General features: G+C 34.1%; 1 protein-coding gene across 3 annotated transcripts in view; it reads right to left on the bottom strand.

The window, feature by feature from the left end:
- Nucleotides 1-20960, bottom strand: part of sick (sickie) — a 678280-nt gene that overhangs the window by 388799 nt on the left and 268521 nt on the right. For all 3 annotated transcript variants that reach the window (XM_074173106.1, XM_074173104.1, XM_074173105.1), the window contains one exon: nt 12532-12649. In XM_074173106.1, coding sequence (XP_074029207.1) covers nt 12532-12649 — 118 coding nt within the window. The remainder of the gene's footprint in view (nt 1-12531; nt 12650-20960) is intronic.

Here is a 20960-nt window from a genome sequence, read left to right as displayed (position 1 = left end):
GTGAAGTTTGAGATGTACTGAGTTGAACCTCAAAACGATGAGCAGCCATTATCCGTCGCGTATTTCTGATATGTACAACTCTTGGTGGAATCAAGCGTGCCAGACCATCAAGATTGCAAGTGATGTTCGCGTCTCCAATCAGGAGGATATCTCTTTTCTGGATGGAATCCAGCACCTTCAGGGTATGCTTAGGGGCGGAGCTCCATATACATGAGAACAATATTCCAAAGATGATCTGATATGACCTTTATAAAGTATCAAAAGTTGCTAAAGTGTGTACAGTTTTCTGCTTCGGAACAGTGTTCCAAGCTTTCGAAAAGCAGCCTCTGCAATTCCAGCGACATGATAGTGCCAAGAAATATTGGTGTCCATTTTAACCCCCAACAAACTTATCGAAACAGAAAGCGGAATTTTCTGACCTGACATTATTATATCCGGTTCGGAGACATTTATTTTTTTGGGGAAAACCGATGCCTGGGTTTTTGTGGCATTGAATGGAACTTGGTTACTCTCACCCCAATTCGAAATCACTTCTAGATCCTCATTAAGATATGCAATCTCCTGCTACCGGTGAAGATGTGCATGCGTAGCCAATGTCCTGGAGTCCAAATGGAATGACGAGACAAGTGTGCTGTTGTCAGAAAAGCAATATATTGGATTCATGGTTTTTTCCAATAAGTCTTCACTCATTATTAGTCGTTCGCTGCATGAATAAAACTTTTCGTTGAATTGTATAATCTTGAATGTAATCTAAAATTTTTTGTTTTATCAGTGGATTTACATGGTTTTTGTCTAAGGGACGTTCAATTGTTTCAATTGGCGGAATACTGGGAAATTCATTTTGTACATCAAAAAGATTTAGTTTAGCGTTATCAGGAAGAATTAAGTTTCTGATATCATTCTACAAATGATAAGTATTATTCATACCTAATCGCGGCTTGAAATTAAAATGGGTTTGAAATAATTTTAAAAGCATTTCTTAAATTTTTCCGTAGGGGCTGTTACAAACAACACCTCAGGTCTAATCGTAAAATTGGTTTTATGTAATTTTTCGAGAGGAAACAGTTTTCGTGCCCTTCCACTGCCCCTTATAATTTCCATCCATAACCAAGTCTAGGCTTCTTTTACCTTTTTCTGCTGTATAGTTGTTCTTATTCATCTCTGAACTCTACCAATAAATGTCATAAATTGTAAGAAATAAGAAAATGATAGAAAAATTTGAAAAATTATTATTATTCTCTGTAGACTTTCAATCTAGTCTATGAAGTTGACGGGAACTGTAGTTGGGTAACTTAAATAAATGTGCACTAAAAACTTATTCAAGTAGGATTAATGTGATCTTTATGTGGTGCGGTTCATTGGTGTTTAATATATTTTCCAAGTCCTATATTTCCAAAGCTTTCCATAACTATAACTTATATGTGAAAACTTCACATGCACAATAACAAAATTTCTTAAAACAGATAATGGCTCAAAATATTATACCTAATGAGGTTGTCGGCGATTACTCATACTTATACATCTCAACAGAATGATGTTTCTGAAAGAAAAAAAACAGAACGCTGAAAGAAATCACCAGATACCAACTGATTCGAAATTAACTGAATTCTTGAAAATGAATATCCAGAATGAATATATAGCACATTTCAAGAATAATATATGGGATAAGTCAAAGGGGGAATATTTTTGAAAGAAATGAAATTTTGGCTTTTCTTCCAGTTTGTGTCTGAAAGTTACTTCTTTGCATGATCTATACATCTATGTATAGAGTTACCTTTTTGAAATTGATAGCTTCCTTCCTTTCTTTGGAAAATTCCCACACTTTTTTGTATAAAGATGGAAAAGTAGTAAGGCAAAACCTATCTTTCCCAAATATTTGGAATATTGATGATAATGGAAAAAATAGAAAAGTTATTTAAAATGAACTAGTTCTCCGAACTAATTATCAAGCTGATGGAGCCTGATGAGAGCAGGCTCCATACGATTGAAAGTGGCACTGTCTGCAGAACTTCGACTTACCGTTCACCAAATGAATGGGTGTAATTGTGTGCGTGAATGGAGAAATAGAAAGAGAGTTTATGGAAATCCACAAATTATTGGGTACAATTTCAATCGACATATAGATGAGAGTGAATAAAGGAATTCTGAAATGGTAAAAACGTCTAAAAATGGTAGATGACTTCATGCCGAGTTACAAAAATTATATCTGACTCTAATTGGATTAAACATCGTTGATTACATAAGTGCAACATATATTTCAAGATATAACAAAACTAGAATCAAAATTGTCATCCATTTTCTAGACGAAAGATCTTGGACCGGCCAACTACTGACTTGGAATCGAGTACAGCCAAAATTGAGAAGACGAAAAATATCAATGTCAAAAGAATTTCATACCAACCGTTCTTCTGATTTTTGAATAGTAAAATTGCAAGCAGAACCATTGAACCCCTCTTTATGAACCCCTCTTTATGCCAATGAAGATTGTTTTCATCAGAGGCGTTGAATGAAAAAGGGATGTACAAACATCCTCACCAATTCTAATAGGCATTCTGATGTGTTCAGTGAAATCAACAGAGTCAGACATGGCATATACAGTGAGTATGTTGAGTCAGTTTATTCAAAATTATGGTATGCATCACTGAAAAACAACGAAATGAGTTCTCCGCTATTTGAAGCTGATTTTTTCTTGACTCTACAAAGAACAGACAAACTTTTGATTGGTTCTGCTGATGCCGACTAGAGCTTTTGCATTCAAAGTCGGTATTCGTATACTAGATATATGTCTGAGCTCTCACGTGATGCTGTTAGTTGGGAGGCTCGAAAACAGAGAACGGTAGTCTTATCCAGTATCGAAGTCGAATATATAGCATTAACAGAAGCAGCCAAGGAAGCAATTTATTTCAGAAGCTTCCTTCACAAATTGGGCATTGATAGTATTTACAGTAATAATCAAGGTGCGATTTTCTGCTATAGAAAAAAATGAATCAAAGAATTTGCATCAAATTTGAAATGTAAACGGTGGCATACGGTGATTTTACTCAGGTCAAAAAATGTATACAAGTGGTTAAAGCTTTTCACAGAAGGTCGAGAAGTTGTGAATGATGACGCTCACTCTGGTTGTTTTTGTGATGGGGCACATCAACAACCGATGAAAATGTTGGAAAAGTGAAGAAAATGGTTATGGAGAATCGTCGAATCACTATTGGAGAATTTTTCTAAGAATGTCTATATATTGGTTGTCTCATGCCAAACAATTTTTTTGAAAATATTTGGGCTTGAAGCGTGTGGCAGCAAAGTTCGTTCCAAAATTGCTGAATTTTGACTAAAAAACCGTCGCATGAGCATCTTTTAGGAATCGTTGAATTACATCAACGGCGATCCATATTTGCTTAAAATGGTCATAACTGGTGACGAATCATATCGGTATATGGTTATGGCATCGAAACCAAAGTACAATCGTCCCTATGGAAGAGCCCAGCAGAGCAAAAACCGAAAAAACACGCCAAGTTTGATGAAATGTCAAAGTTTTGCTCACTGTTTCCTTTGATTACCAAGGCGTAGTGCACCATCAGTTCTTGCCACATGCTCGTACGGTCAATATGGAGTATTATCTTGAAGTTGTGAGAAGCAATATGAAGAAAATGTCCTGTATTGTGGAAAAACAATTCATGGCTTTTGCATCACGATAATGCATCTACTCACTCGTCATTGCTTGTTCGTAATTTTTTAGTCAAAAAGAGCACCATTAAAACTGACCGCAAGGACATATAAAAAAGTGCATATCAGGGCATTCCATTATTTTATTTTATTCATTTTACTGAATGTCTTTATAATAATTAATTGATGGATGTATTACTACGTGGTAGAAGATCATCATGAAAAATGAGAATTGAAGCTTCCTATGTTTTTATACCACTTCACATTTTCAAACGAATAAAATAAACGTTGATTTTAGGACGAAACTGTAGTACCGTTAGTTACAGGCACAAGTGGTATAAAAACATAAGTTTCAATTCTGATTTTTTGTAATTATAATTCCTGAAACAGCCATATGTAAAAGACTATTGAAAATAAATAAACGTTTATTGTATTCGTTTGAAAATATCCTTGCAAGATGATACTGTAGTAATGTTAGTTACAAATACAAGTGGTATAAAAACATGGGAAGTTTCATTTCTCATTTTTCGTAATCATAATTCCTGAAACAGCCATACGTAAAAGACTTTTGAAAAAATATAGAATTTTTTCATAACACTTTTCAATATTACAAGAAAGCTTACACTGATATCACTTTCAAACTACCTACGAAGATGGATACTCGGGTTTTTTTATAAAAGATCAATCGAACTTTGAAACCAAGTCTGTAGCTATCATTGATTAATTCTTCAAGCGATTATGTTCAACAAAACGTAAAGAATTTTTGACAATTTCCTAAACTGAATGTCTCCTTTTTTTAGCGTTTTTTATTGTTAAATAATAATTGCATTTTTCATGTGCTGTAATATCATTGAAATACACTTCTCTACACGTCATTCTAAATCCAATGAGCTGAACCAAACTACAAGTTCATAGAGTAATTTCGTTATCTCAACTGAAAAAATATCCGTTTACTAACATACCAGTTCGTTTGGGTTACAAAGGATTTGTTATCTGGGAACTTTACACCTTTTCAATTACTCATGAGATGTTTATGATTCACGTCCCATTCAAATAAAGATAGACCTAGGAAGATAATTACCATGAAGGGTGTGTATTAGTTGGTACAACTCTTCGAAGTGTGGGCTTGTGAATGAATAAGTTTACATTATTATTATGGGTGGTGACTAGTTTAATAGTGATGAGACAGTAGATTTTCGATTGTGTAATATGACTAGAGAAGATTCAAATTGTGGAATGAATATTTATCGAAACGTGGGTTATTTGTCAAGATTTCATCAAAACGTGTACTTATGACTGTGAACTATTGTATTCACACAACCACGTGTGAGTTTTGAAATCCGTTTGAAAATTGCAACGAATTTAAAATCACATACTGAAAAATAAAGAATATCCTCTAGTTCATATATATATATATATATATATATATATATATATATATATATATATATATATATATATATATATATATATATATATATATATATATAGGGTTATTCAAATTTGAATATAGACACGGATATATTGTAAATGGTTTCTATTGAATAGATAATGAAATAGAATAGTTACAATTGTGATAAAGTTGACTATTTCTGAGTGATTACTAGCTGAATAGTCATGAGGCAGTAGGTAGGTTTTTGATTGTGTGATGTGAATAAAGAAGATTCTAATTGTAAAATGAATATTTATCGAAATCTGGGTCATTTGTTGACATCAAAATGATTTCAGTCAAAACTTATATGACTATAAGTATTGTTACCACAAAAACTTGTGTGCTTTTGAAAATAATTTTGAAAATAGCAACAAATTCTGAATTATGTACTGGAAAATAAAGAATACCCGCTGATTCATATACAAGGTGTTCCTTAATGATATGCAAATATCCATGGAAAAATAATAATAAATTGCTATACCGGGTGTCAACGAATCTATTAGACAAGTCATAATTTCTAGAATATTAGGAGAATTGAAATGAGATTTGGTATAGTTGAATGGTATGTGGAGAGGAATGTTTTCACATATTTTTCACTTTCCGGTCACTTCCGGTTTCAGCGGAAATGGCTCCGGTTCTGAATTTTTAAATGGAACACCCTGTATATTGTAACATTTTTGGATTTCTGAGACAATTCTGGATCAGAAACTGACATTTCCGGAAGTTTTTCAGCCTACTTGATTTTTTCAGAGTCACTTTAAAAATTGCATCTAGGTGGCCATGATCGGACGTAAACTAATCTATGGACCTCAGGTGATATCAGAAAATTGCAATAGCGGAGTTTTAGTGACTAGTGTGTTGAATACGAATGAGACAAGTTTACAAAATAACATTTTCGTGTCTTCAAATGGCGACCATTTTTTGACAAGCAATTTCCGAAAAAAGGATTTTTTGACGAATCTAACGTTACTAATTTATTTGCGATTGGATCAACAAATTTAACAAATTTAACTAATAATTTCAGCGATGCACTTAGATTTTTTGCAATATCCTAAGTTCTTGAAAATTCCACTATAGTAAATTTTCAAAGTGCATCCCTCCTTGTTCAAGACACATTTCAGCTCGTTCAATTGTTTCTCTCAACACGTTTTGTAACATTTGAGGCGATATACTTCTAAATGCCTGTTGAATCCTTTCTTCTAAGATTTCGAGAGTGGCTGGGGCTGTTGCATAGTAGACCCTTTCTTTTACATATCCCCAAATGAAGAAATCTAACACAGTCACATCCGGTGAGCGGGCAGGCCACCGTACTGGACCGTTGGTTGCAATAACACTATTATTAAAATGCTCTATTAAAAAATCAAGTACGTCTCTGCTATTATGGGGTGGTGCTCCATCTTGCTGGAAGTAAATTTGCCGTAAAACTTCTAAAGGCATATCATTAAGATGATCCTCGATTTCATTTTGAAGAAAACCCAAGTATCTAACCTCTGTTAACTGACCTTGAAACAATATTGGACCAATTATTCTGTTTCCAACGATACCAGCCCAGACATTGACGCCAAACCTTTCTTGAAAATTGCCCTCTCTCATTGCATGTTGATTTTGTTGGGCCCAGTACCGACAATTCTGCTTATTAAACATGCCATTATTTGTAAACCGTGATTCGTCGGAAAATAGAATGAAGTTGATAAAATTTGGGTTAACTCTATGATTTTGAAGCAACCAATCACAAAATACTACTCTTCTATTGCCGTCGTCAGCATACAAATGTTGATGTAACTGATATTTAAATGCTCGATATCCGTGCTTTTTCAGTATTTTTTTTGCTGATTCGTGACTTATCTGCATTTCTCTACTAATTTCTCTTAAAGAAACCGTTTTGTCAACTTTTACCATAGCAAGAACGTTATTCTCAGTCTCCTCATTTATGACAAACCTCTGTTCTGCGTCTCGATTTCCCACTTGCCTAAAACAACTCTCAACATAGGGAAAATACTGATGAGATGGGTGTTGCCGATTGGGATATCTCTGAGCATACAACTCAGCAGCTTTCCTTGAATTTCTGTGGCATTCTCCAAACAATAACAACATATCCACCTTTTCACTTTGAGTATACATTATTTCGACGAAAAATTAAACTAAAATTAACGAAAATCAAGAGAAACTTCTACTTTCTGCTCATAAAGCTTATGTCACTGTCATAACCTAGGTGAGCGTTTTGTTCTCCAAAGTGGACTTGATGGAAATAACCGCAAAATATTATGCATCATTCCTATCCATGGCACCCTTGACAAAAGTAAATGAATTTGTATCGAGTATTTTCCTCAGTAATATTTAATTTATGTTCTTATTTGCAATCCAATCGCAAATAAATTAGTATCGTTAGATTTGTCAAAAAATCCTTTTTTCGGAAAGTGCTTGTCAAAAAATGGTCGCCATTTGAAAAATAATAGTTAGACACGAAAATGTTATTTTGTAAACTTGTCTCATTCATATTCAACACACTAGTCACTAAAACTCCGCTATTGCAATTTTCTGATATCACCTGAGGTCCATAGATTAGTTTACGTCCAATCATGGCCACCTAGATGCAATTTTAAAAGTGACTCTGAAAAAATCAAGTAGGCTGAAAAACTTCCGGAAATGTCAGTTTCTGATCCAGAATTGTCTCAGAAATCCAAAAATGTTACAATATACAGGGTGTTCCATTTAAAAATTCAGAACCGGAGCCATTTCCGCTGAAACCGGAAGTGACCGGAAAGTGAAAAATATGTGAAAACTCTCCTCTCCACATACCATTTATCTGTACCAAATCTCGTTTTGATAACACCTAATAGTCTAGAAGTTATGACTTGTCTAATAGATTCGTTGACACCCGGTATACAGGCCGTTTCTTTTATCATGTAGTAATATTGCTATATTTTAAACCGTAACAGATTAAGACTAAGACAATTAAATAGGAAAAAAGGTAACTGTCATCGGGAACAATACAATGGTCGAAGAAAATTTATGGGGACTCCCGCCCCTCTCGAGTTATACGGGAAAAACCAGAAATGCTGTTTTTTGTTTTCTTCGAATGAAATTGTTATTTCGGAGAATATCAAAAAATGAAAAAGGAAAATGATATTGTATTCGAAGTGTACTATGACGATGTAATAATAAATACTCGATAAAACGTTTCGTAAAATTATGGACACCATCAACTTTTTTTAATACGGACCTGTCTTTTTTATTTCAGATATTGATGAAGCGACAAATTCACAATCCAAGGATATACCTCATTCGATATTTCTATAGCGTTTCATTTGAAATTTTGGGAAAAATGAAGCCAATACGGAAAATCAAAGCTACATGGCAATCTACATTAAATGCTCGAACTGACGACATCTTTGTTGAATGCACATAAGTTGTCGGTCCATACAGTCGAATTCATTAAATATAAAATGAAGATAAACTTCACTATTCAAATGATCATCGTAAAAGAAAGGGCCAAGGATGATTGTTTCCACAATTCCCAACCAAACATTCAATCCGAACCTTTGTTGGAAATCGGTTTTCCACCTATTATAATTCCACCTATACTGGATATTTCTGTTAAACCAACCATTGTTGTTGAATTTTGATAAGTCCGTCCATATTATTTTTTCACAAATATTTCCAACACCTCTATTTGTACGTCTTAACCACGCAAATCGTACTCTCCTTCCATAATCCCTTTCATTGCGGTGATGAACTTTGGGTATCCTGTAGCATTTATATTTATTCTTTTTCAAAATATTTCTGGTAGATTTTACAGAAATCGCCATTTCGTGGGCAATTTCTCGTGAAGAACAATTTTGATTAGCATAATTTTTGTAACTGGCCAATTCTAAATTAAAAAAAATGTTTTCACTGTGGAAATTTTTCTGTTGTAATATTTGCTTGCCCATAACATTTATTTAATTCCTCACACTTCCAGTAACCACACATTTTCTTGTTTGTTTTCTTTCTGTCAAATGCACCATAGTCCCTCAAATTTCTTTCTTATCGTCTAAACATTTGGATGTTCGGAATATGACGATTCGGTTATAGCTTAACACACATATTCCTTGCCAAAAGAGAATTTCTATTTGATTTTGCATAACTGAATAGCATATCAGTTCTTTCATCATTTGAATACATCTTTGATATGTTCATAAATGTCTGACAGTTCTCAACAGATATCAACAACGCATTCATTTTTGTTTGAAGGTGATTGACAATGTTTCATGATGAATTTCACTAGTTCGGAATTCCATTGTCTACTATATAAAATGATTTGAAATCCCTGAAACAACTAAAAAAGAAGAATTGAAAATGAATAGCTGAAAATAATAATTATATTAACCAAAATGAACCTGAAATGAAATAATAGTGAAATAAAATACAAGTAAAAATAGAACAATTGAATAAATAAAAATAAAGAAAAGAAAAAATAAAATAAAAATAAAAAGTGGAGAGATTCCAAGTCACGTTAGTTCACGACGTTTCGATTGTTAGTATCTACAATCGTCTTCGGGTGATGACTGGAGTGATAGGTCGTTCGAGTACTTTCACTTATCCCCGCTTTCCATTTTCCGCTTCACTGATTCCGTGGGAGACGACCGTTTTGGCGGGAATTGGCCATTTTTCGCTTGATGATGGGTTTCCATACGTTGCGTATTTCTACGCTGGCTTGGCTGAATACGTTGTTGGACAACATGTATGCGGCTTCCTTGAATTTTCTCCTAAACCAATGTTCCTCTCTGTGCAAGATCTCAGCTTGGGACCACTCGATGTTGTGTTGATGGGTCCAAACATGGTCTGCTATTCCTGATTTGCTGGTTTCCCCTCGCTGTGTGTGTTTCTTGTGCTCGACAATGCGAATATTCAATGGCCTCTTAGTTTCACCAATATAGGATTTTACGCACTCACAGGGTATCCGATAAATGCAATTCTTGGAATCGCAGCCCGCGTTTGGTGGCCTGGTTTTCGTGAGGCTGCTACGGATAGTGTTACCGGATCTGAAGCAGGTTCTGATGTTGTACTTGGAACCAATTCTTCTTATCCTCTCCGATAATCCTCTGATGTAGGGAAGTGCAAGCACTGGTTGTGACGGCTTCTCTTCCTTGCGAGGCTCCTGCTGTCTTCTAGCCAAAGTCTTTTCTACCATCGCTTTGGAGTAGCCATTCCATTGAAGATCATTTTTGATGATGTCTAGTTCCTTCTCGATCTTCCTTCGTATTACAAAGCCCAAAAGCACGGTCTAATAAAGTCTTGATGATTCCTCTTTTAGTCGATTGATGGTGGTTGGATTCGTGGTTCAGATACTGTCCCGTATGAGTGGGTTTTCGGTATACAGATGTTTCCCTCTTCACCACAACGTCTAAGAATGGCAATTCATTTTTTCTGCCATAGAAACCAAGCAAAGCCTCCGCGTTTAAGATGATACATGAATTGATATCATACCAAATTATATGATCATACCAAATTATACACCAATCGAATTTTGACCAAAAACTGATATTTTCGTTACTTTCAGGATTGAGAATTATAAAAATATTACGAATTATAATTGATTAGGGAGAACGGTAATACAAAAATTTCCAAAACGAAATCGTTTTTTTTATTGTACTGGGGTACCTACCTGTTGAATTTATTGGGTTGTCTGAATTACATTTTGAAGAAATCAAAACAATTTACAAAAGATGTAACGACAGGACCGTTATTTAAAATTGTTGTCACTGATGATAGTAGTTATTTTAAATGAAACGCTATAAAAATATCAAATGTGATATACTTTTGAATTGTGAATTTATTGCTTTATCAATATTTGTAATTAAAACAAAGGTCCGTATTCAAACAAAAAGTTGGTGGTGGCCCTGTTAACACGAAAAGTTTCATCGAATATTTATTGATACACCGTCATAGTACACTTCGAATACAGTATCCTTTTTTCCATGTTTGGATATTCTCCGAAATATCAATTCCATTCGAAAAAAACGAAAAACATCATTTTTGATTTTCCCCGTATAACTCGAGAATTTACGGGGACTCTTTCCCCGTAAATTTTCTTCGACTATTATATTGTTCTCGATAACAGTTACCTTTTCTAACATTCAATCGTCTTCGTATCTGTTACGGTTTGGAGTATAACAATGTTAGGTAAAAGGAACGAACGGTCTGTATGATATGGCCCAAACATTTTCCGTTACGAAAGTACGAGAAATTGAAGTTTAAAATTAATTTTGGCTCTAATTGTAAAACTGAAGTAAGACCGAATTCAGTAAATTAAATTTTATTTTATATTATAATAATTTCTTGGACAATACGGGGTTTTTATTTTTTCACTCATAAACGACGTATCGTTGGAAACAAACTTAGACAGTTTGTTCCCAGTATTTGAAATTGAAGTGAGCTTTTCAAAATGAATTCCGTGTTAGGAATCACACGTTAAAAGGTGAGACCTTGTTAGTTCACAGCTCGCACAAGTTTCGACTTCTGAGAGTTATCGTTCGTAGGGGTGCGACAGCTGATTAACGGAAAAACAGATTTTAAACAGATTTTTTTTTAAATTTCATTTGATGAAAATCCAAAGGAGTATCATTTTTTTTTCTTCAAAAATATCGAAGTCAATTTGCGTAACCATGCCACTGTTGAAGTTTTATTGAAAAACATAAACTTTCATCAATTGTCACTGTTTACCAAACATCACTGAAATATTCCAAATGTTTCGAAACTTTTTAATAATTTTTTTTTCTTATAGCATCCAGAACATCACTTAGATCTACTAAGCAGCACAATGACAAATTTTGCATCTGGATTCTGTGTCAAAAATACTATTGCTAATGATGAACAATCAATAAGTGTATCCTATTTTTATTGTTATTTCATATTGAAATTTCCATTCAAAAAGATTTTTGTGATATTTATTCAAATACGTGTAAAAGTTAGAAAAAGGTTTTGATGGCTCAATTAGCACAGTATCGTATTAGGGAGGAAGCAGTAGATTAAATGTTTAATTCTGGTTACAGCGCACTTTCCATTTTCATTTTGGAAACTAATGAGTTGTAATTAATACATCGATATTTTTTTCTTTGATATCATGGAAGTATTTTACAATGAATATCAATTTAAAAATATTTTCTGTCTGAAGAGCCCACAAAAACTGATAAATGCTACATTTTTCATATTCGTTCGTCCACATATTTCTTAATTTCGGAATTTGCCTTAACTCAAACATAATATCATCTGCAGGTAGTTACCAAAAAACATGCTTTAGGTACTTATTAGATAATTATCAGCGGCTCTGGGCTATTTCTACTGAAAAAAGACATTACATAACAGTTCATAGCAGTAAGTCTGTGAATCTAAAACATAATTCACTAGTGATCATATTATTAACGTCTCTAAAATCGTATGTCAAAATCAGAACTTACTGACAGACTCGATGACCTCTGCCAGAAGAACACCGTCACTACAGTCAGTTGCTAATGAACTAACCCGCTTTTTACTTCGTGATTTTTCCAGATAGTGGTTGGCCCAGTCGGTATATATCTGTAACAAAAAAAATATTGGAATATAATGCCAGACAAGAGAAGAAAAGAGAAGTCGAGCGAAAAGTAACATTACTTTATTTTTCATGCACATCTCGCAAAGAGCTATTTTATTTTTATTCTTGATATTAAACGAAAAATCATTATTATATTTTCAATTTTTCTTTGATATGATATTTGCTGTTTCTATTTCGCTAGTTAGTAGTAAGGCTCTTACCAACAGGAACTTTTGCCCCGACAGTCAAAATACTTCAAACTTCTACAGTCACTAAAATATTAACAAGTTATTTTGATGACTGGAAAATATATCGACGGATCCAAAACAACAACGATTTCAGTTTTCGGTATACAGTGACTGTCACATCGAACTTTAATTGGAGTTTGAGACGAACCAGCGAAGTTATCAAAAATGTTCCTTATGAAAGATTCAGATATTAATTTGATAGTCTTTTTCAAGATGTTCTTTAATATCCAGGGTGTATAGAAGAAGTATGGTGTATTAAGGTTAGTGTTTTTTAAAAGGAATGAGATATATCAATATCCGTATTCGTATTTCGATAGGATATTTTCTAATAGTTTTTTGGAGATTTTTTGAAGATGTTGTTTTTCATAATTGAATGATAATTTGAAAACATTCTTTTTTCTAATACTAGGAGAATGAAAACTCGACACTCAAAATTTCATTCAATATGTGATTTCTTTTTGAAAAGCTACTCAAAAAATATGGGGTTTCATATGCAACTACCTAGAGTTTTAACTCATAACACGAATAGTTCCAGCAAAAAATATTATTGTCAACATTGAGTTGTTTCAGCAGAAAATGAAATATCATAGTGAAATGAATTCTAGATGAGTAAATTGTAGGTTAATAGACTGACACCTATCAGAAAACAACTACTCCCCCGGCTAAAACCACGAAGGACGTTAGATTATATTCGCGGTGGTAGTGCGCCCGACTCACGATCGGAAGGTTCGATTCCCGCCTCGACCAGATATTTTTCTCGAGAGAATTTATCTGGTTGAAACTGGGATGATTCTGCAACCGTGTTAGGAATCACACGTTTAATGGTAAGACACCGTTAGTACTTAGCTAGCACAAGTTTCTCAACTTCTGAGAGTTGTCGTTCGTATGGGGGCGACAGCTGATTAACGGAAAAACACATTTTTTTAAAACAGGTGTCAGTGCAGAATTCTTCACAGAAGTAAGTCCTGCATATGCTGTTGGCGATACAACTGCTGGAATTGATTTTCAATTATTGAAAGACAATTACAGACTGGTTTCGAGCTGTTTGGCCACTCGTCAGTACAAGGTAGTGTCTATTATCAACATGAAGTCGATGGTTTCCCATATTTGAAAATCGAATTCCTTTCAGAATATCATTCTTCGAACTAGGCTGATGGGAAGGACAAACAATATGTCTGCCATCGCCCCATCTGCAGATGAACGAGATAACCAACCGCATATCCAAATTTGCTCCATTTCTCGTATAACAAAAAATACTTCAGATAAAGTGAGTGGACATACTTGAAGACTGGCTGTAAATAAAATAATTTAAAATAAAAATTCGTTTAGGCCAGTCTCAACTTACCTAAACTGTATATTGATGGACTGACACCTATTAGAAAACAACTACTCCCCTGGCTGATACCACGAAGGTCATTGGATTATATCCGAAAGATGAGGGCGCAGAATTCTTCACTGTAGGTTTACCTGCTGTTGGCGATACAATTGCCGGAATACAGTTCGTTCAGGAGTCTCAATGTTTATAACGTGAAGAATGACGGACACAAAAATTATTGAATATCCTCAACAAAAATTATTGAATATCCTTATAATCATCAGAAATAATTCTACAAAAGAGTTTTCGTTGCTTATTGATTTATTAGGAATCAGAGATTCACGGCTTGATAATATTCAAGCTACTTGACTTGACTTGAATGTCAAGTATTTATTTATTAAGTACTTGAAAAATCAAGTATTTCTGTCAAGCTACTTGAATTTTTAGTTTTATAAGTGATGAAAATAATGAGAATGAACGTTGCGAAAAACACTTTTATTTATGAAACTTGTTGTATGAAAGAAACAAAAATATAAACTCTATTAAAATGAAAGCACAAATTGAATTGCTATAAAATACAAAATATTGAAAAAAATGTTTCTTAATATTGCACGTTTGATTTCATTATTTTCCACCCAGGATTTAAGGCACATGAGGCATCTTATGGATTTGTCGCCTAATCTATATATTTTCAGACCATATGGTTCAGACAAAAATTCATCTATTTCATAACGCCAAGCCATTTCATTTGCTCGATTCACAGGAGATTTCTTGAATAAACTTAGGAGATCGATGTCAAACTCACTGTATATATTCTTTGAAGATGAAGATGAAGATGATGCTGTTGTACTCTGTAGACCTGGCTGAATTTTTTTTTTTATTTCCTGAAAGTGTTTGACTGCTCCTTTTCCAAGTCTTTTCCCCAACTTGTATTGTAGAATGTTTTCACTTTATGCCGAGGATCTAATATTAATACAACACAGTACATCCAGTTGGTTCTTTAGTAATTTTTTATGATTTCATCTTTAGCCGCTTGAATACTGTAAATTAATTTTTCGTCAGTATCATTTCTACTTGGATTATTAACGAGTTCAATGGCACATTGTTCTAGCATATCCAGGAGCATATTAATAACAATTATCATCGTCGAAACTGAGCAATATGCTTCACCTTCTAATGTTTTGGAAATTGTCTTAAAAGTGTTCAGACATTAACAAACTCGACCGTGTCTGTAGGCTTCAAAGTTTTCATATTTTCTGTGTGTTATCATAAATAATGTTTATAGACTTTTTCATATTGAGGCCCCATCGCTGCATATCCAAATTTGAATTCCATCTTATTATGTAATATAATTTTGACATAGCCATTGTTAAATTCAGAGTAGTGCAAAATTTTTCGAAATCGTTGCGCAGAGTTCCAGAATTTTTTAACTTATTTCCAAGACGATGTTTTTTTTATTGTTGATAGCAAATATAGATCTCCAGTTATTTCATCACTGTCCGATAGGGTAGCATCTGTCTCTGTCTATTGAAACTCAAAATTCAAATAAAGTATTTTTGTAAAATCTCTTGTCCCCAAATTCAAAATATGCGCATAACATACGAAGTCTACCCAATTCGAAGAGAAGAGGATAAAAGTTATAGAACCTTAACCTACTTAGGCCAACCCACTACAAATATTTCGGATTTTCTGCACAACAAAGATGTAAATATTGCTTTCAAATCCAATAAAAGTTTAGTTTCTGAAAAATCAGGGGTGTATAATTTATCGTGTGGCTCATGTCTGATGTTTTATATAGGTCAAACTGGAAGAACGTTCAAAGCCCGCATTAAGGAACACATATATAGTTTTCAGAATGGAAAAATAAATTCCTCATATGCCAGTCATTTAATCCCAGAGGAACATAAGTTCAACCATGAATACAAACCTCTCCATTTCACGAAGAAATGTTGGAGAGTATGGAAATAAACAAATTCAAAAACTCTCAACATCTTATGAACGATTAAACTGAATTGAATAATTCGCCATTATTGAATCTGTTTCATTTAAAATCGAATTAATATATTAATATGTTAATGTATTTACGAATATCAGTAGTTTTTGTTTTAAGAAGCTAATATTCTTTTTCACGAACACATCACCCGAAAATAACAAAATTTGCATTCTTTCGTTGTTTATAAACTACTGAATTTCACACACACGCAGAAATATTTTCACACATGTGGGGAAAAAACCATGCGCAACATGTGTGGTGAACATTTTCCACACACGTGCAGAAAATAAAGAGTAATCACAAATCTCGTGAGATTTTCTCACTCGGCTATCGCCACGTTCAACAACATTCCCGCTCGTGTGAAATGTATCACCTTCCACACTAGTTGTATAATATACTATACTGTGAAACCCTATTTCAGCGTTCATCGATAACCTGGCTAAAGGCTGATTAATTGAGGGATTTGCATTGTTTGGTTGCAAATTCCGCCACACAGTGGCATATAAGCAGCAGCGCAGTCTATGCAATCTTAATATATTCTATATTTTCTATACCCGCTTTTGAAGATAATAGATAATAGAAAATAACTTACCATTTGTAGTAAAGTAAGTGTACCAAATAAGGCCCATCTATGACAGGTATATAACAGATTATTCATAAAACTAATTATAATTTAGACATATGATTTAGGATCCCTAACTTTTTATAAGTGGCATATAAGCCACTTTTCTTTAAACAATATCATGGGTGGAATCATCTGGCCTATAGCATTACTACATGCAACTATAGAAACATTTTCAGTATATGTTCCTGTGAGATTAGGTGGACCCTTTTAGCACCTTTAAGAGCGAATACTTACTGAGATTTATGCATATTTAGGCGGCAGCCCTTCTCATCTATGTTAAATATGCGTTGGGGGCTTTGAAGAACATCAAGTTTTATCATAACTATTTTTAGTTTTCCGAAATAATCCTCGACTATGAACCTATTTAACTTAGCTGCTCTGGCTGGATTCATAAACTGCGACTTACTTTTCGCAACATCGGGGTGTCGACCTAAGAAGAGCTTGAGCTATTTACGTCCAGCTAGGCCTTTAGTGGAAAATAGTGTAGCAATATTGTTCCTCTGACAATATTCGTGAACAGATCGTCTGATTACTTTCAAGGTAAGCGGAATTCCAACGTTGGCTAGCCTAAAAATTCGTCTGCATAATTCAGATTCTTCCTCCGATGATAAAAATGAAGGCCGTCCAATTTTCTTCCCCGGCTTTCCATTTCCGAGGTACATGACTTCGCAATGTTCGACGAGGAATTTTGAATTCTTTGGCTGATGTTCTTACTGACATTCCATTTTCAATTGCTTGTAAAGCTTCTCTCATTTGATCTTCAGTCCACAGACCTCTTTTTTTGGCATCTTTTTGTGAAGGATTCTTTTTATTTTTCTGAAACGATATTTTGGTGAGGAATACTATCTAAAATATTGTAGCGTTAAAAACTGACTGCCTGAATTTACTTTTATTTCATAGATGTTCTTTAATCTGACTTTTCTCTTGTACGTGCTTTATTCATTCGCAACGTTGCATGTTGTTATTGTTAAATGCCACTCTTTGTCGCTAGATGGAGGTTATCTATTAAGGACGTACTGTAAAATATAGTTATAAGGTAAACTTAAATATTAACGGAAAGTGGGCCTTATTAGGAGCCGGACTTTATTTAGCTCACTTACTACCTTACTGTCACTGCCACTTAGCCAACTCAAAATCGTACTTTTCTTACTGGTATTGGTGCTTGCAGAGGAACTTGCACGGGAAGTCGAATGTTCTAATTTCCCCAAAAGTGTGTTCACAGATTTTAGTATGTTTGAATTGCAAATACCTTCTCAATGCAGATGTTCCAGACGGGTTTCGTTGTGCAAAGCGTGCATTTTCCATGCTTAATAGTATTTTTCGCACTACTCGGATCTTGTTCAAGGGTGAAATAATCCGTGTCTTTTTTCTTTCCATTAGTCTGATTTTTTTGTGTGTCGGCTCTTGCATAAGTTCATGATCTTCGGATGGAGAAGTATTTTCCTCTAACACATATTTTGACTCGCTGGTCTCTGATTCCATTATTTTCGATGAATTACTCATTTTTTTCTGCAGAGCACAGTTTTAAACTCTTATGTAATTTTGTAATGTAACAAGTCACACACTTGGACAAAACTATCATTCACCTAGGGCGTGCATGTATGCATAATAAGCAAAACTGCGCGATTGATTCAGTCAGCTCGGAGGTCGTGCGTATCAAGATCAAGTAATATCAAGTAGCTTGATTTCAAGTCAAGTAATAAATATCTCCAATCAAGTCAAGTATGTAAATTGTCACGAGCTTGATTTTCAAGTCAACTCAAGTAGTTTGTTAAAATATCAAGCTACTTGACTTGATGAATTTTTATAGGGATCGATAGCACTGAAATATTTCGCGATCAGGTTTCCTATAAAATAACAATGTGAATTCCATAAAATAACACTGCATCCCCTAACCCAGTCAAATTAATTTTCAACAATGAAATAACATAGTCTTTCAAAAGCTTCTTCTTAGAAAAATGACCTTGTGTTTTGCCTGATTACCTTTTCCGATTATCTTCCGAAACATCGATGTCCGCCATTGGGGATGACAGTGTTCTGTGTAAGTGAAATTTTACCTCTTTCATAAACTATATTGTGTAGCAATACTGTAAATGATAATCTGATTCAATCACATAACGAATAATTGGAGTACAAACTGAATAGGAATTTTTTTTTTATAATTCGAGGTTTATATGGAAGAAGTTGTTTCTAAATTATTTGTTCTTTCGTGTGTACGTTTATATAAAAGTAGTTGTTTCGAGAGGGTTTTTTCTTCCAGTTGGTTTTCAAAAGTTACTTCTTTCCATGATCTACGCATCCTTGTAAAGAGTTCATTCCGAAATAATTTGCTTTCTTCTTTCTTTAGTAGATTGCGACTTTTTTGTATGAAGACGGAGAAGTAGAAAGCCAAGTGAAAATTCAATTATAATGTATGTGCTCAATTGATAAACTATTTTCTTTAGTTTTGACAAGAACTATGAAACATTTTCTAAGAATTTTTTGGAATTATTGGCATCAATTTTAAACAAAATAAAATCTTGCCACCGATGAAAGATAGATGTTTGATAGGGTTTTCTCGTGGTCTTCTTTGGTTACATACAACCTCCAAACATTTCAACTGCTGCAGTCATCTTCAGTCGCGAAGTAATCTTCTCTACGTATCAACTGAAACTATTTCAGTTGAAACGTTTGGAAATTGTAACCAAAGACAACGGCAAAACCCGGAAACCAACCAAAACATTGACGCCAATAGGGAAAAATTGAAAAAAACATTTTGAACAAATGGTAAAATACTTTCCAACAAGGTAGTCATACTTCAGGTATCTAATGGTTTATTAGCAATCACGTATATCTGGTCGATATTTCTGAGAAGGTATATTGTCTCATTCACGAATCTGTCCTGAGGAATTCTTTGTAATTCAATTTCTAATATATCTTAAGCTATCGGTACGAAAAAAAAAATCAGGTGCGGAAAGTTTTCATGATTGTTACTCTCTATGAGTAAATTTTGGCTAATGACATAACTTTGCAATGATCTTATTACTTTTATTTCTGACCGGGATATTATAAGCTTATATCGTCATAGTTACGCTATCAATAAAGAGGGTCATAACTCCCTTGGGACATTATAGATTTTATAATTCCCTCTACCTTTCACAAGTAAAAATAAATAGAAATGAAAACTGAACCATATTTTATTTATTCATATGCCAGAAATACAGTTTCAGTGACATCTTTTGGCATAACATTTTTCCGTGTCAGCCAGTCCAGATATATCTTGTATTCTTTTTGGTATACGGCTTCACTTTTCGATGGAAATAATGATTCTCTTGCTTGTTCAGCTTTTTTCAAAATATCCTCCATTATATTTGGGGTAGAAAACACGTTTTCACCGCAAACACAGCTTGATAACAAAGTTCTGTTTATAAACAAGTAACATAGCAACAACCTAGCAACAAGAAAACTCTACTATAATCAACGGTACCTGATTCAAATATACCGGGAAGGTAATGAATTGGTACATTTTTCCGTTTCAAAAATGAACAAAATTTTATTGAAATCGGTCAGAAATAAAATTATCTATGTACCACGGGAATTAATGAGCCTTAATAACCTCAGGCAATTGCTGTCCCTCGGGCCAGAGGCCCTCGGGACGCAAATTTTGCCATCGGTAATTAAGGCCCTCCTAATTCCCTTGATACATAAATAACTATTAAAACTCCTTAAGAACAAATTGTGAGTGACAGTCATATATCAAATTATAAATTGGTGTTATCTTTCGCAAATATTCATCTAGGATAATGAATTTTTTTGAAAGAAATGAAACTGCACATCTCAATCATTCTACAATATCATCTTCAAATATTTTCGGGCATCTGATTTAAATGTTGAACTCTGTCTACTTAAAATTCTCTGCCAGTTACAAAGTCGACTAATTTCCTGAAAGTCACTGACAAAGCCTCTCAAATGTAGTGTAACGACGACTTTGGGATTACAATAGCTATTTGCGCATATATTTCCTGCAGGAATCTGACGATTTCCTGGTAACCAGAAACCAGAATGAGGTTATATCCTTAGCGTACAAGTGAGAGTTCCTGAAACCCCTTGAAACGCATCCGAAGCATGTAATAACCGTCCGCCCCATTGCGTATAT

The sequence above is a fragment of the Leptinotarsa decemlineata genome, unplaced genomic scaffold (genome assembly GCF_025532065.1).
Source record: "Leptinotarsa decemlineata unplaced genomic scaffold, Ldec_3_MD MMD2_tig00000199_RagTag_RagTag, whole genome shotgun sequence".
Taxonomy (NCBI): domain Eukaryota; kingdom Metazoa; phylum Arthropoda; class Insecta; order Coleoptera; family Chrysomelidae; genus Leptinotarsa; species Leptinotarsa decemlineata.
The sequence above is the reverse complement of the archived record's forward strand: the minus strand, read 5'-3'. Positions and strand labels throughout refer to the sequence as shown.